A 17257-nucleotide genomic window follows, 5' to 3' on the forward strand; every position below is an offset into this window, starting at 1 on the left:
GACCTCAAGACCTCTTCTCCTAATTCTTCTCAGAAAGAGGCCAGGTCTCAACTTCCTTACCCTCAAAGCACCATTGATTCAGATTAGTCGAAGCAACTATTCTAAGCACCCATGCTGGTGAAGAATAATTATCATACTTTCTCTTGAATGTTGGGACATCCATCCATTTGTGCAAGTAAGATTCACGCAGTCTGGAGTACTTATATTTGGGGAGACATTTTTCAAAAAGAAAATAATAACAAGGTAATCTTTAGGACTTTGTGTTTTTCACTGGTTTCCTTTTTCTTATAAATAACCCCAGAAAAGTACCTTGTTTTGCAAATCATCTGAGATATTTAACAAGGGACTGAAAGTAACAAGAGTAACCTTTAATTAAGATTACATTTTTGGTTGTGTATTTCACATATTATTAAAAGTCTCTAAAATATAAATATATTATAAAATATAACTTTAAATAACAAATTTTGGATTTATCATACAAAACAAGAAAACAATACTTTATTCTACATTTTCTTCTTAATTATCAAATTTATATTATTTACATAATATATAAATATATATTAAATAAAATATGTAAATATATATTGTTTATATTTATCTCAATGTTGAGATAAAATAGGTGCTAACTAATTTAGAGCCACATTAGTCAGAGTAAACGTGATAGTAAACTTAACCAATTCATCACTGGTTATAGGTGAATGAGAACCGAGTGCTGTCACCTTGACCTTTTGTCAAGAAAGCTTGCTAAGCACACAAGTAAATAAGCCCCAGGGACACAGTGACAATTAGGCTTAGGCGGGAGAATGTTTAACCTTCTCAACAGAACAAACAAATGGTAAATTGTGGACAAATGGATCTTGTTAATTAAAAATAAGTCTTATCTGTCCTTCAGAGCAAATTTCAAACATATTTACTTGGCAACATATTATTAATATTAATGAATTTTTATTTAGATGCTTGAAACTTATTTAAATGTCTTTAAGACTTTTTATCTAATTCAGAATTCACTTCCTGTCAAAGTTGCCCATATTATGTGATTTCAGTATCTTAAATAACTTGAAAACAGCATCTAATACTTGTATTTATTAAGTAAACTTGAGTGTCCATTTTATACCTAATCGTACAAAATGGTTCAAAAGAAATGAGCATAGTCTCCACCCACACAAGGCAGTTTTTTGATGAGGCACAATCAGAAACCATTTTACAAAATAGAGGATTATAACCAGGTCCCTGGGAGGAGCCTACTCTTCATGCGCAACTCAGGAATTTGGAGTGCAAGGCGGTGCTGTTTCTCTCTTGAGGAACAGAAATTGAAAAAAACAGTGAGGAAAACTTTGGAACCAGTTGGTGACTCTAGTCATTGAGGGCTGTTTTTTTAATAAAAGTAGAGACACAGCGTGACTCAACTTTCTCAGAAGTGCTCCTGGATGGTCAGGAACACACCCTGAGGCAGGAGAGAATGAAGTGCTTAGCCTTGCTGTCTGGTGTGGAGAGATTACATTTTAAGAATCCCATCAATTTTACACAGCAATGTTTTCTGCCTCCGGCCTAAATGTTCCAGATTTTCTGAGTGTGTTTTAAGAACTACAAGATAAAAGCTACTGATTGGGCACCCAATCAGGTTTGTAAGTACTGTGAGGGGAGACTCCCTGAATCCTAACAAAAATAGTGATATCAGTGGCCATAGCAAAGGGGCCTGTTAGGGTGGGAACAACCACCGCCAAAATAGAGCCCCCATAGATGACAGCAGAGCAGACCTGGGGACGCCACACTGACTCTTGAAAAGACATGCCCAGGCTCAATGTAGGCATTAGGCACTGTGGACACAGTACATAGGGCACTAGATGCTTTTAAGGGCCCATAAAAATGTTTTAATCTCTCTTAAAATCAGAGCCCCCAAAATGACTGTTATAATAATGGATGTGTAATAATAAATCCAGCCTGGATTACGTTTGTCTTTATAACAACACAGTCATAAGATGCGACTTTTGACTTTGTCTTTTTTTTTTAATGGAGGAAGGGACCCATGAAGGCAAAAGTGCTAGGGCCGCATGGTAGTCAATATCCCTCTGCACCAATCACTCAGGCCAAGGAGCGTGAATGTGCATGTGGGGGGCTCAGAATCCTGGTGACTTTTGTGGGTGGAGGTTTAGAGTTAACAACCATAGAGATTGTTATCCATGACTTTCTTGAACCCACTCCCTGCACAGCCCCACCACCTGCAGAGTCTGGAAGGGCACAACAGGAAGTGACTGTTAAGCACATCACACGCACCAGGGGCACAACCATTATATAGGAGAAATGAAAGACTTTCTAGAGTTCCTAGAATAGGTGATGGCTTGGAGCAGAGTGTACCTCTCATCTGGAAAAACAATACTGTGGAAGAAAAACAGGATAGTAAGGAAGAACTATATGGAAGCCCTCACTGAACCAATAGTGAATACATTATGATTTGTGAATTCTATATATGAATCTCTAGTTAAGAATCTCTGTCCATGCATCCTAGTTGTTTACATCTGGATCTGTGCTTTCTTCTATATGATTAGAAACAAGGATTGGCCAGTAGACCCAGATTTAGTTCTATTTGTATGGCTTTTAAAATTTAAAATTATTCTGTTGGAGGAGGGGATGGGGAAGAGTTAACTGTAACTGATAGAACCAGCCTGGTCTAAACCCTCCTCTAGTTTGAAGAAAGCTACAGGAACACACAAAATGGGAAAGGACACAATATGGTAGGCAGGGATCACCAGCATTCAGAGGATACCAGGAAGCATTGTTCTGACATTTTCCCATGTTGGAAAATGACACTTACCATGACATTTATCTTCCCAAGTAAAAAAAGGTTATCCTGTCTCTGCACGTGAGAGACAAGACAACCATCAGAAATTAGCTTTTTTGTGGGTAGCTTCTTACAGATGCGTTTAAGTCCAGGGTCCAGAAGTTATGAGATTTATCATTTTTCAGCATATGCAAAACTGAATATCATTTCATTTAAAACAACGTTGTTAAACTAATATCAGTGGCAAGTATTTGCTTGCCTACGTGTATATATGAAGAAATATATTTAATACACTCAAACTTGTAAAGTTGATGGTAGTTTGCCTATTCTTAAAACATTCATCCTAAAAAACTGTTTAATCTCCAATATTGTAAATATGAAACTTTGGGAAAATGCATGAAAATGTCAGGTTTGCTATTTTTATTTTTTATTAGTGCTTTTTCTTAATTTTTGGCAACAGCATGTATTAATTTTTATAATTATAACAAAAGAAAGTCTATTTTTTAAATTCATATATTAGATAATTTGGGGTTAACAGTGATGTTTAGTATTATAGTCTTTTACTTTTCCCCTAACTTACTTTTTCTCCATTTCTACTTTTGAATGTCTCTGTTGAAGGCACTCTGGATTATTGTTGATAGATTAAGAATAATAAAAATGATTTTTAAATTACAATCTGCATAGTAGCAGTAATAGAATTTGCAACTACAAAATTGCTTATGAATGGGACATGTAACTTTGGAATTGTATACTTGAAGTATTTTGTGCACCCAAAACCTCAGGACAATCCTAGTAAAGATGGCATTTAATAGCATCAAGTTAACATTTAATAAGAATTAAAGTGATGCTAAAGCTTATAAACCTGATAAGATCTATGGAATAAAAAGAAGTGTATATACATGAAATCTGCAGGTTAGTTTTCCATAATGATAACAGAAACAAAAACATTTCATTCAAAATATACTCATGAGTGAAGTTATGGATGGCTGATTCTTACTGACCGTTGCACACTGAAGAAAACGTTTTTCAAAAATATTTCCTTAGACCCACACTCTGCGATTATACTGAGAAGTGGCTCCTTCTCGAAACTTAAGTGGTATAAACAACCTGCATTTATAGCAATCAGTGAGGTGGATGTGGGAGAGAAGGAAGCACACAGTCTGGGAGGTGGCTGTGCCTTCAGTCCTGATTTAGCCACATACTGGCTTTGAGGCTTCAGCCAAATCACACCATCACACACACACACACACACACCTCACTATCAATCTGGCAAAGACAGTTCGTGCCCCACAGAGCTTTCATGTGATGGTACAAATAAAAATAGGTAAAACACCTAGCAGAGTACCCAGCACATAGCAGCTTCTCCAAATAATTTAGTTCTCCTCCCTATGAGACCGGCCTGGAGCCAATACCTCCACATCCAAAGATGTCTGGTAGCTTTCACAGCCTGGTGTCCAGCCTGCGAAGATCCTGTGACTTCAGTACTTTGTACTCTGTTGTTTATGTACTATGTTAACACAGACAAGTGAGCCAAAATTAGATTTTCTTAATAAATGTCAATGTCACTTGCTGTACTATCTGCATTTCATTCATGTATGCCTGATCTTATAATAGAAGTTAACAAAAAGATTGTTCTCAAGAATTATTATTTGTTAGAAAAGTGATTATTTTATATATATCACTGGTGAGTAAACAAAGTGATAAAAGAAAAAAAAGAATATTGGAAATTTTTCTACAGAAAATCACCAAGAAAAATAGAAATCTCTACATATGGTGATGTTTTCCAAACAGTCAATATCATCTCAAGAAATTAAAAAAGGAAGTGAGGAAAGGTGATTTTGAAGTATTATTCGAAAAGAAATAGGCTGAAATAAATTGCTGGAAGGTGTCTCAATGTGCTAATCAACTTGTAACATTGCACTATTCTTTTCTGTTGTTGCTAAGAATTACACAGAAGCATACAGGCTTAATGTACTCTAAATCCACTTGTATGCTTAAGCATATATTTCATTTTTGCTTTCTCTGTATTGTTTCAGATAATAGATTAACATTGAGTCTTTGGTGTGGTTATATTTAGAAAATTGAGCTTGAAGTCTAGATAATTATGCATACATATTTCTTACAATGTTTTAAGCCACTGACTTCAAAAACAAAAAGACTTGTATGGGTGTATCACTGTCAGCCCTGCACAGCTGCTGATAAGCAGAGTAGTATCATTCCCTGAATTGCCAAATCCATTATCAGCCAAGTTCTGAATTCTAGAAGTGTTACCCCCACAAGATAAATGGATATGTCAGAGATAACACAGCTTGATTTGAAGATACCAGGTGGAGGTGGCAATATGGTCTGGGGGAAATCTTGCTTTGCTATATGAGCATATTCATTTGATTTGCCAGTGGTTGTATACGCTCTGTCTGGAACCATGGAGATGTCATTGTGGCGGACCTTCCCGTTCTGTTCTCCGACGGTACTACACTTGTAGAACAGTGAGGCTCGTGGGGTAATAACTCAAAAGCCAAAAGGTGTAAAGAAAAAAAGTTGCTAGCAGGCACTAACATGGGTGTCATGACTCTTTTCAGGTAGTAGGTGTAACCTTGAAGAAAAAGTGGCACTGTCTTCAAAAAAGTGACCTGACCCTGGCTTTGGTGGGTTTTTCTGCAAGAAATAAAAAGCACCGCATGTGTTTATTATACATCCTTTCTAGCTGACCACTGCTTTGTTCTAGAGTTCAGCATGAAAGGACTAATTTTTGTTTTGTTTTGTTTTTTGTTTTAGTGAAATGGCATGTCCGTTGCTAATTCTAGCTATAATAGTTGCACATGTGAAAAATATCTGTATGTAGTTTATGATTGGTAGCATTTCAAATAAATGGTATATTGAAATATTGACCTGAAATTTTTTGAGATGCTTATCAATTGACATCTTTTTCTTAGCCCAAGAGCAGATTCTGAATTATTATTATTATTTTAAAAGTATACCTTGTTATTTTAAATATATTAGGAATTTAAATATAAGCATGCCACTTTGTTTATTGCTATATTATTAGAACTTCTTGGAGCATGGAAAGAATTCTTCACAAATGATTTTGCTCTTTTAAAAAAATAAGCTGCAAATATATTTGTTAAACTATATTTAGTCTACAAATGAGTGTAGCTTTTAAAGCGATATCACTTTATAATATGTAATGTTTCATCCAAATAATGTTTATAGTTTGAAAAAATGTTAAATAGTTTAATAGTGCCATAATAAATATTTTCCCAGAATTCAGAATTGTATGCATCTCTGTTTTAGGAAGTTCACATTGCTTCATAAAGAAAAAACCTGGGATCATTATGCACCCCAATTTGTTATGCAGTAAATCATTGTTTTTCTTTATTTTTCCAGAAGTCAGTTATTCTAAGGATTGTGGCCATATAAACTTTCCAGAACACATATGGAAATTACTACTGTTATATGTGCTAATAAAATCTCTAGTAGTTGATATTCCATCATGGAGATAACACATTATCATTCAGTAATGTTAGTTCTTAAGTCAAAACACACCAAAGAAACTTTCCGCCTTGTAAAGAGATTCACACATGTTAAAATCTATAAAGACAGTTTTTCTTTGTTTTCATAAGTAAAAGCTGCCACTCATTACATTTTAGAGAAGCAATGCCTGAGAAAATAGACAGTTTTGCTTCCTAGAGTAAACCTACCTTCTAAATAAAGCCCTCTTGCAAGCCCAAGATAATAATGCACTTCCATCCTTTTTTGCTGCATGGAAACTATCAAGATTTATCAACCTCTGGAGTTATTATTGACCCTAGCTCTTAATTACCTTTCAGATAACAAACCCCCATATGTTCATTTTTGTATCTTTGCCTATGATATCTCTATATGCTACATTTGTATTTTAAGTAGATTTACAGCACAGATATTCATATGTGCTCTTAGTATAAAATTATTTTCTCTAGGGAAGCTTTGCCCAGAGACCTGAGAAAGTGGACGTTTTGTTTTTAAAATGGTTAGAGATTATTTAATTTTTACATAGTATAAGATGTTTCTAATTGGGTTGGGAAGGTGATATTTTGTTTTGTTTTTTCCATTATGCCATATCTACTCACAAAAACTTAATAGTCTGGTAAACTAAAATGACAGAAAGCCAGTATACCCCTTTACAGTCCCAAATTCTGCTTGTGGGAAACGAAAAATGTGGGGATATATATACACACACACACACACACATATATCAGTGCCTCAGTTATCAACTATCCTTTATTTACACCTAGATTTATGGGATTCTCCAATTAAAAGACATTTCTAAACTTCTATTAAAATTCTTCAATCTCAAAAACATTGAGAATTGCAGACTTTTTCACCAAGGTCATATTATCTCCACAAAATACACAAGCTGGGTGAATTTCTGTGATGTTAAGCCACTGAAGAAGTTTTAGAAGTTTTATGACACTTTTACTCTTTTTATGCCCAATCCAATAAAAAATGACAGACTCCAGGGACCACCCAGCAAAACCCCTCTGTGGGAGTCAGACACTGATCCTAATCCCGATCTCAGATGCAGACTCTGTCATTCAACACATTTAAGAATGTTATAGGAACAATTTGTAAATTAACATAATAGACAATCCATAGTGTTTTTAAATCAATACTATAAAAATTATGTTCATGTCATGCAAATTGCTTTAAAAAATATTATACATATAAAATACTATGTTAAAATTAAATATGTCAGCTGTAAAGGTGAAAAAGTAGGTAACTAAAAGTTCACAAATAATCTTTTTTCAGATTTTGTGTGTTTTCTCCTCAGCCAAAAGCCTCAAGATTCACTTGCAGCAGCCTACCTCTTCATTTATGTTGGATTGCTCTTTAAACATTAGAATATCTTGTAATAATAAGTTAAAGATTTCTCCTGACACAAGTCATTGTTGATTTCACTGTTATAGGGAAAAGGCTCTAGGGCGGCAGATAAGGCTGTTGCCATGGTGATGAAGGAGATACCGAGGGAGGAGTCTGCTGAAGAAAAGCCCCTCCTTACTATGACATCACAGGTGGGCAGACCCATAGGGTTCCTGTAGGAAGCTGACATATGTTAATCTATCAGACATTGTGATTTCTAACTAGCAAAAAGAAAAAAAAAAAACATTAACTTGAACCAATTTTTAAAAAACACAGTTTCAATGAAATAATTATACAATATAAAATGAAAACCAAAATTGCTAAAAAAGGAAAATTCCATCATTTAGTCATTTGTGGATATTAATGTTCATTACTCAACTTTAGTTTTAAAAAAATGTATGTGCAAGTAAACCATGTTGCTTCTTTATAAAGGAATCTTGTTAACAACTTTGGGAAAGAAATAACAATTAAGCTAATGGTACATTTGAACAACAACCAAAAAAAAAAAAAAAATCAAATTCCTGTGAATAAATACAAGTTCTATTGTATACATATGTCAGTTTACCAGTAGAATATCTAAATTTTCTTAAATGTTAAATATATTTATGTTGTGACTATGCATACTACATATATGTCTATACATATTTATGTGGATACCTAATTTACAGGAATGAGCCAGAAGTCCCTGAGTCCCCATGCAGAAAATGGCATTTGTGACCTTTCTTATACTTAGTGACCTTGAAAACAAAAATATCATCTCTATTATACACACATGAGAGCCATTTTCAGCATTTATTATAACAAGTATAGAAAAAAGTTTGCATTTGTATGCAAAGACACGCTGAGACTGTGAATCCTGTATGTCCTCAGGGACTTTTGAAACACCCTGTAAAATCCACATAAATATGTATAGTATACTCATCACCACTCTGTGGAACTATCAGTTTTAAATTTTTAAATGAAAAATATTTTTACTTGCATTTATCTTATAATTTAGATTAGATTGTTATCTTAAACATTTCTTTTTTCTGTAATGCAATAGTAAATGCAGTGATTCAGTTCCAATTATATGAACATGTCTAGAATTAGAAACATGTCCATTTACAGTCCTCATGAAAGGCATTTATATCAAAAGCTAAATTATGGCAACTTATTTTTAGAATATCATCAGATCACATCCCCAGCTGCTGCCAACATGTGTGGTTTTATTTTATTCTAAACGCTGTGTTGTAAGTAATGGAAATCATAACAACATACAACAATCAAAATTGAATAATAAAAAAAATTATTAAAGATTCCTAGGACTTTGGGTTAAATTTTATATTGTGAGATTTTTACCCATAAAGAAGAGATGCTTCTTCCCAGTCACACATAGTGGTAGTTACAAAGAAATATGCTTTATATTTACCAATGTCTCCATTCTTTACTTAATTTACATAGTAAAACATGTACAGTTTTACATTGATCTCCTACCCTTTGTAGGATCCATGTCCAAAATACGCAGCTCAGAGTTCCTCAGGTAAATGTTAAGGGAGGTGAGAACTAGTTGGGAGTTCTTGGCTAACGACAGAGCCATATTCATCAGTAGAAGACCTATCCAGATTTGCCATTGGCATAGTTGTACTACAATATCATTTCAGATTATCACAAGTTAGGACAGGCCCCAAGACCTAAGATTCTTTCCCCCAAACCATGCAATGCTATGTGCTTTCCAGTAATCCCTTTCAAAGGTCCAAAATTACCATTATAACCTACACTTGAATTTAAAATTTAACACAAAATACATTTTTTATTTTTTTAATTTAGAAAAGAAATTGTGATTACCATTTTTTCATATTCAGAACATTGGTGTGTAGCAAGTTCCTTCTTTAATCCCTGTCTAATGTTTCATTAACTGTTTTTGAGGTTCTAGTTACAATTTTACTGCATGAAGATTATGTAATGCTTTCTTTGGTGCATCATATTCTTGTTGCATACTGGCTAGTTTATGAATCAGCAAACAGTTCTGATTCATAAAACGTAATGCATCTGTTGTGATGATAATTTTATGGAATTAATTTAGTGACAGCTATGATACAATTATTTCTCAGTCAAATACAGCTTTATTAGTTGACATACTTTTTCCACTATACACAAGTGGCTTCTTCCCTGCTATGCACCAGTGGCGTGCACAAGCCAAAAAGCAGCAGAATGATCTGAAAAAGTGAGTACTTCTCATAGCAACCATAGCATCCAATCCGTGTACCATACCACATTCTTACTTGTTATCCTGTGTGAATGTATTAGTGTCTTGAAATATGTCTGTCCAAGCATCTCCTGTATAGCCCCTTCTGACATAGTGCTACATATTACTGACTACATTGACTCATCTTCATCACTGGTATGTCAATGCCAGCTGCCCATTCATAGATTCCAGATGTGTCTGAAACTAATTGCTGCTCTCTCGATAATGTCCTTAGAGTAACCATAATTGATAAAGTACAAAATAAGTTCTTGAAACACTGAGTCCTAACTTGTTTACTAACTGTTCAGTCAACAGGTTGTAAGTGTAGAATAGTTTTTATTGCAGCATTTTTTGTATTTTGTGATTATTACAATCACTTTTAGAGAGATTTAGCCAAACATAATCCAGTGAAGTCATTTATAGTACACTGAACAAATTGAACTAAAACGTGAGAGTTGGCCAGATGACCCGAATTCAGCAATTGCTAGGCCCTCTGAGAATTCCTCTTTTTGTTTACTTTCATTATTAATTCTGTATTAGCAAACAATATGTTAAGCACTTCATAGTAGCTCAGATTCATGCTGTCCTAGACTAACACTTGAAGTCAAGCAGTATGTAAACAAGTGTGCATTGATGAAAGGTTTGAAGGAAAAACAGTACATCCTCAAGTCTTTGAAGGAAAGAGTTTCTCTAGACCTGTGCTGTCCAATACAGTAGCCACTAGCCATGTGTGGCTATTGAGTGTTTTGTGACTACCCATAATTGAGATGTGCTAAAAGTATAAAATACGCACCAGATTTTGAAGATTTTGTTCAAAGAAAAGTAATATAAACTGTCGCATTAATAATGTTTATGTTGATTACGTGTTGAAATGATCAGTTTTTGGATACATTGGGCTAAATAAAATATATTATTAAATTTATTTCCTGTTTATTTTCAATGTTTTAAAAGCGGCTACCAGAAAATTTTTAATTAGCAAGTTCTCATTGTATTTCTATTGCACAGCACTCCTCTAGACTGTAATAGTATAAATTAATCCAATTTGAGGAAGAAGGAACAACTATATGCCAAAAGATTGCTTATATCATAGAAAAAATTATTATTCTTTATGAAAATGAAATTGTTAGCAAATATTTTTTCTCATAAGGAACCATCAGAAATTTCCATTTTAACCACATCCCATAGCACTTTTTTAAGCAAGATATCTATAGAGTGTAATATCTGAAAAGTGTGTGTTTCAGATCTCTTCTTGCTAAGGGAAATTTTTCTTCTTTTTTTTTTTTTTTTCTGGCAAACTCAACCCTTGTTTTTCTATCTGTCCCCACTCCTGATACCTAGATACTGATATTATTTTTGTGTCTTATAAACATAAAAAGAATAATGTCCTTGATTGGAAAAAATGTTCTCAAGGCTGCTAAATATAGCATTGTTTGGGTTTCTATTACCAACTTGAAATAATTGCTTTATGTTCTCCTGCCTGCCTCAATGTTAGGACTACCCAAGCTGTAAACAGTAATATCTATTCATTTCCCCATGAAGAGATTCACATTTTTTAAGTCTAACTATCCTGTCAGGAAAATATAGTCAGTTGGTTGACATTTAGATCAAGTCAAAGAGTTGCAAGTTATTACATGGTTATCCTTTACTGCGGTGGGGGGAGGAGGCAGAGCAGAACTATTAGTACGATTACTAGCTCACAAGAAATTACTTTGGTCGGGTGTGAGAGTTACCATGACAAAACTCTCAAAGTCTAAATATTTAAAGGATGCATCCTAATGATTTAATTAGTTGTCTTGGGGTTTCAGTGGATTGAGTCAGTTAACTTAGTTTTGACATGGTCACTATTTTGATGGGCACCACACAAATTTCTAAACTTGCATAGGACTAATAAAGCCATAAACAAGTAGTTCAATTATGAAATTATGAAAGAAAACCTATTTTAAAATGACACATACTTTGCATCAACAATGTCACAAATAATAAATGAATTTTCAAAATGCAGAGATATATTTATTAAAATCATATTTATGTTTTTATATAAAACAAAACAATCTTAAATTTTTCAATTTTATTTAGATGAGGTAAGATACATGGTATATTATTACAAACTTTTTAAATTAACAGTTCAAATATGAGATACTTATAAACTGTTTTTTAACTTACTAACTTTAACGTTTGAACTTTTAAAATTATTAAGTACTAAACTGTTTAAAAATAAAAACAACATTTTACTTTAAACTAAAACAACAGTTTGAGATCAACAATCTGAAGTGTAAAAATTATGGAATAATGGATTATTATCCTTTACAGACATTGTAAAATGTATTTTGGTCTGGTGTTAATTCTTGGTGATATAAGTTATTACAAACTTTTATTTAGCTCTGTACTTTTTAATGAAATACCTAAGCAATATATTGTTCAAAGATAAATAAACATATTTAAGTCACAAAACAAACAATATAAACATACACTGGAGCTTAAGTAATAGGCAGTATTTAAAAGCAAAATACTTTCATCTTGGTTAAATATTCCCCTGTAGCTTAGATTACATAATAATTTAATTGTTAACACTGAAATTAGAGAAATCAAGTTGAACTAAGGCAAATGCATTTTTAGATAAAGTTTTCAAAGAGGCAATAATTTATTAAAGCTGATATTATTGTCTGCATTCCATGCAATACTAAACACTGGATGTAAAATAAGAACCAATTTGATCCTGTGGTGGTTAATAGTTGCCACATCAACTGACCAGTCTAAGCCATAAGTTAATTGAAGGCATTTGACAGAATATTTCATTCACAACCTATGATTACAAGGAAAATATAAATGTTCAATAGTCTTTGTGAATTCTGGGTGGCAAGGAAACCCCTACATGTAAGTGCACAGCTTTCTTACTTCTCCTCTTTCCTTTTGTTTCTATGTCCATTGACCATGTAAGGTTCTCCCTCAAAATCTTCAAATTTGAATCTCTGAATTAAAATCCCTGAGTGAGGGGCGCCTGGGTGGCTCAGTCGGTTTAAGCGCCCGACTCTTGATTTCGACTCAGATCATGATCTCACAATTGTGAGATCAAGTGCTGCTTCCAGCTCCATGGGTGGAGCCTGCTTAAGGTTCTCTCTCTCCCTCTACCCCTCCCCTGCTTTCTCTCTCTCACTCTCTCAAAAAATAAATAAAATAATAAAATAAAATATAAAATATAAAATAAAATAAATAAATAAATTCCTGAGTGAGGTAGTAATGTTTTCTTGAAGTATCACTGGCCTCCCATTTGCACTGGGCCATGTCCTTCTTCCAAGAATGGCATGGGGCAGGCCTATGCCCTTATTTTTCTCATTAGGCATTCAAGCTTTGCATTCTTGACTGTTTGGTAAAAGCCTTGCATTTAGAAATGAACCTTTAGATAACTTTAAGTTTCCAAACATTTAAATGGCATGACCCAGGGAGAAAATGGACTTAGATTCAATGGTTTAAAGCCTGCCAGGAACTGGGTAAACATTTCTGAGGACCACTGGCCTGTCTGTGAGTTGATCAAACCCAATATGAAATTGGGGATGCCCATGTAATCATTCTTTTGTACAATTCACCATTCATTTAGACTGTAAATCAGTCAGTGTTTATTAACCTGCTGCTATGAGATACAAAAGTTAGTTGGATAAGGTCTCTAGCCTCAAAGAGGTCATAGTCTAGTAGGGGAAAAAACAGGTGAAACTAAAGTTATAAGACTGGGTAAAACATGGCAAGAAGGAGATGCTCTAAGAAGACACTCACTGTGTAGTGCTGAAGAAGGTTCCCAGACAATGTGCCAGCAATGGGATCCTGAAAGAGAAGTAACAATCTCTGACCATTAGAAAGGCTTTGAAGTGTTTTAAATATTGAGAAGAGAAACAAAGGAGAATAAGAAATGAAAATTTTAAATGTAAACAAAGTAAGAAGACAAAGGCCCTAAAAACTAATGTAGTGGGTCATTTTAACTCAGATGTGATCATCTGATTAATCCAAATTGCAATTACTTTAACTCAATTATTTTAAAAAATGGAAACCTTTTGACTCACCTTTTATTATTTTTTAACATCAATATACTCTGTACTCAAATGATGAAATGAGGTAAGTTCATAAAGTATTTTCCAACTGAAGGAAGTAACTCTAAGAGAAAGTCAATAAGTCATATCCTACCAACGAATAAGGAGAGAATAGATTGATCTACAATTTGGAAGCAAAGTTTAGAGGAACTCTTTGGGAGATTCAGTTCATTTTGCAAGTTTCCTTTAGGACCTAAAAGATTTATTCTCAGGTCACCATAGGAAAACCATAAATTTGTTTGAAAATGAGGAGGGGGCATATGAGAAGCTATTCTTATTTATACAAATACAAATAAAATAGGACTTAGTATGGCTAAAATAATGATTCCCAAATTCATCCAACTGAAGATGCAGTTCAAAATTGGACAGTTTGAGGTAGATATTTTTACATCCTCAGTTTCTGCAAAGTCACTGTCCCATTTGGTAGGCATTTATTGATCCCCTCGTACATGAAAACATTCTATTAGAAGTAGTGAAGGATATAAGTATGAGTAAGACATAGCCTCTGACCTCAGAACTTGTAAGAAAAGATTTCATGATATTTCTTGTTTCATCTTCCCTATCTCCATCAAAACCAAAAAACTTTCAATTCCTAAATTACCTTCCCATGATATCTGAAATCTGGCCCTTTATCCTCTTCACCCCAGAGACCTGCCACCATCCCCCACTCCACCCCCAGAATTTCCCAACAGTTAAACTGTGCCCCATTTTGAAAAACACAGACTCAGAAAGTAGTTTGTTATTTCCTTTTTGATTTGTATCTATGCAAGAAAGCCACAGGAACAGCTCAGTTATGGAAATTAGGCAGATGTAACAACTCCATCAGTCTGGGTTTGATGTGTGCTCAGAAACAAGACAGTAGATGTGGAAGAAACACAGACCTTATGAGGCAGAGGAGAAGCCATACCTCAATCCTGGACGCCATAGGGTCTCTCTGAACAGCCTCCTCTTTGGTATTTCTTTCTTCCTATGTTGAGAAAAGTCTGAGAATGCTAGAAGTACTTTCTCCAGAAAATAAGTCTGAGGTTTCATGAAGAGAGAGGCTCCAAAAAAATATTATCTTTGATAGATAGACTTACCTAAAAGGATAAGCCCTCTCAACTGCCTTTTCCTTTGTTTTTCCATTTAGACATTTTTATGTGGACAAAAGCCTTTCTAGAAATATTATCAAATTAAGACTATAATTTTTAATGTTTACATCTAAAAGTACCTACAGAAATCTAACACCCTGGTCTTCTAAAACCATAGTTAATCCAGGCCCATTTCACACATTTACTCACAGAGCTGTGATATAAGAATTATTATTAGTCCCTGTTTACAAAGGAATTTATATCTAAAATGAAGAAAAAAAAATAAAGAAAATAAGACTTCATCTTTGTTTTATGTGTCTCTGAAAATGCAGACTTGCAAATCAGTATTTAAAAATCTAGAGGTTTTTAGGCACATCTTTTTCTTAAGTAGAAAACTGGATGGTTATGTCCATTTTAAGATAGGCCAATATAAAAACTCCTGAAAAATGAAAACAGTTAATTTAGGAATTAACCACTTTAATGTCATGATTATATTTCTTCCCTTAACCATGGAAGCAGAACTTAAGGAAGTCTGGATTCTAAGAGGTGCAGAATAACTGAAAGTTAATAATTGGCTGCCACTGCTAATTAGAGACCAACTAAAAATCAGACTGAAGGATTTCTAAAATTAGAGAGCAAGCCAATGGGAAAATACAATTGAATTGACAGAAATCTATTTTACATATAGATTTTCAGAAACATATCCACTGGATACCTATATAGTTAATATAACAATATTTTCTACTCTCCCAAAATAATGTTTGTTATGCTCTACAAAAGCATCCCAAGGAAATGTAAGAAGGATATGTGCCCATAGATGTCTTGAGTTTTTTTTAGAGAGAGAGAAAATAACTTTTATCCACACACATACAGATCTCTGTGTGCTTATCACATAATACTGATGGCCCATCCTAAACAGAATGTGTCACCTCAAAGTCTGGGGCCAGTATATCAGGTCTCAGTAGTGTTTTGTCCAAGTGAAGAGTGGGATTGGTCCTTAGGAACTGTGATTCATTAGGTGTCATTTTCCACATATTGAAATTAGAATTTTAAAACAGTACTAGGAGAAAAAAAAGGCTTGAGCTTTAAAAACTGAAATTGGCTGCATCCAACATATGTTGACAGTGCTAAAAGGCTCATTCCCCATCCCTTGATATCTTTTTTCTTTCTTGCCCTTACCTATTTATTTATTTATTTATTTATAAGCTTGCTATTCTCATTTTGTTGCAAGGCTGCATTTTAATTCATCTGATTCTGCAGTGTAACAAAGCCCTTTGATACCTGTGTTCATCTGTTCTCAGCTGGTGAATGAACAGCAAGAAAGCAGACCCCTCTTGAGTCCCTCCATCGATGACTTTCTTTGTGAAACCAAATCGGAGGCAATAGCAAGGCCAGTAACGTCCAACACAGCCGGTAATTCTTTCACTTTTAACTGATCCTCAAGTAGAACTAATTTTAACTATAGTGAAATGCATATTTTATTTCTATAATGCATTTTAAGTAGAATAATGTTAGCAACCAATGAAAGCTTAGAATATATACTATTCAACATAAAATGGTAAATCACTCTGTAATATAAAAGAAACTGCAATGTATATTACCCAACCAATTTTGCTGAATATTAGCAAATGAATCTTTTCTGTGCAGATTTACATCTTTGCATCTCAAGTCACATTACAAGGAATCTTTAAAACAAAAGCATCTATTTCAGAGTAAGGTTTTAAAGTTGTGGCTGGAAATATTTTGTATGACAAAAGTCCAAAAATGTAGGAAGCCCCTTCAAGTGGATTGAAATGACAAAATTAAAAGTCCTAGAGACTTGAAATGTTGAAGAGCTGATTTCATTTTTCTGTCATGTAAATGTGTTACTTGTTTCCTCTTACAATGATTTCTTTGCATATTCTTCTGGAATTAAAACATACCCAAACAGTGAACTATCATCTGTGTAGGCACATACATATAGGCACTAATAAGTATTCATCCAATGAGTGGATGCAGGATCCCACTGGTATGAATCACATCTCCTCTAGTACCCTCTGCATTTGCCAATTTTCACTGATGCTAAAACTAAGTCACTTAGTTAGGTCCCACCCCGAGGGAGCTACATAAGATGTGACACAAAAGCTACTTTTCACCTTCTGTATCAGAGACAGCCTTTCTGCATTGATTTTATTCAGTCACCACTCACATCCAAAGGCATCTTGTTCAA

The 17257-nt window shown here is 34.1% G+C and overlaps 1 protein-coding gene across 11 annotated transcripts in view; it reads left to right on the plus strand.

The window, feature by feature from the left end:
* The window catches only part of PEX5L (peroxisomal biogenesis factor 5 like), a 227097-nt gene that overhangs the window by 118871 nt on the left and 90969 nt on the right, over positions 1 to 17257 (plus strand). For 4 of the 11 annotated variants that reach the window (XM_027061370.2, XM_027061375.2, XM_015071034.3 and 1 more), the window contains 2 exons: positions 7723 to 7827; positions 16350 to 16461. In XM_027061370.2, the coding sequence (XP_026917171.1) occupies positions 7723 to 7827; positions 16350 to 16461 (217 nt within the window). Of the gene's footprint in view, positions 1 to 5358; positions 5425 to 7722; positions 7828 to 16349; positions 16462 to 17257 lie in introns of all 11 variants that reach the window. The other 7 variants (XM_053221185.1, XM_053221186.1, XM_015071033.3 and 4 more) reach the window with 3 other exon arrangements.

This window comes from Acinonyx jubatus, chromosome C2, assembly GCF_027475565.1.
Source record: "Acinonyx jubatus isolate Ajub_Pintada_27869175 chromosome C2, VMU_Ajub_asm_v1.0, whole genome shotgun sequence".
NCBI classification, from domain to species: Eukaryota; Metazoa; Chordata; class Mammalia; order Carnivora; family Felidae; genus Acinonyx; species Acinonyx jubatus.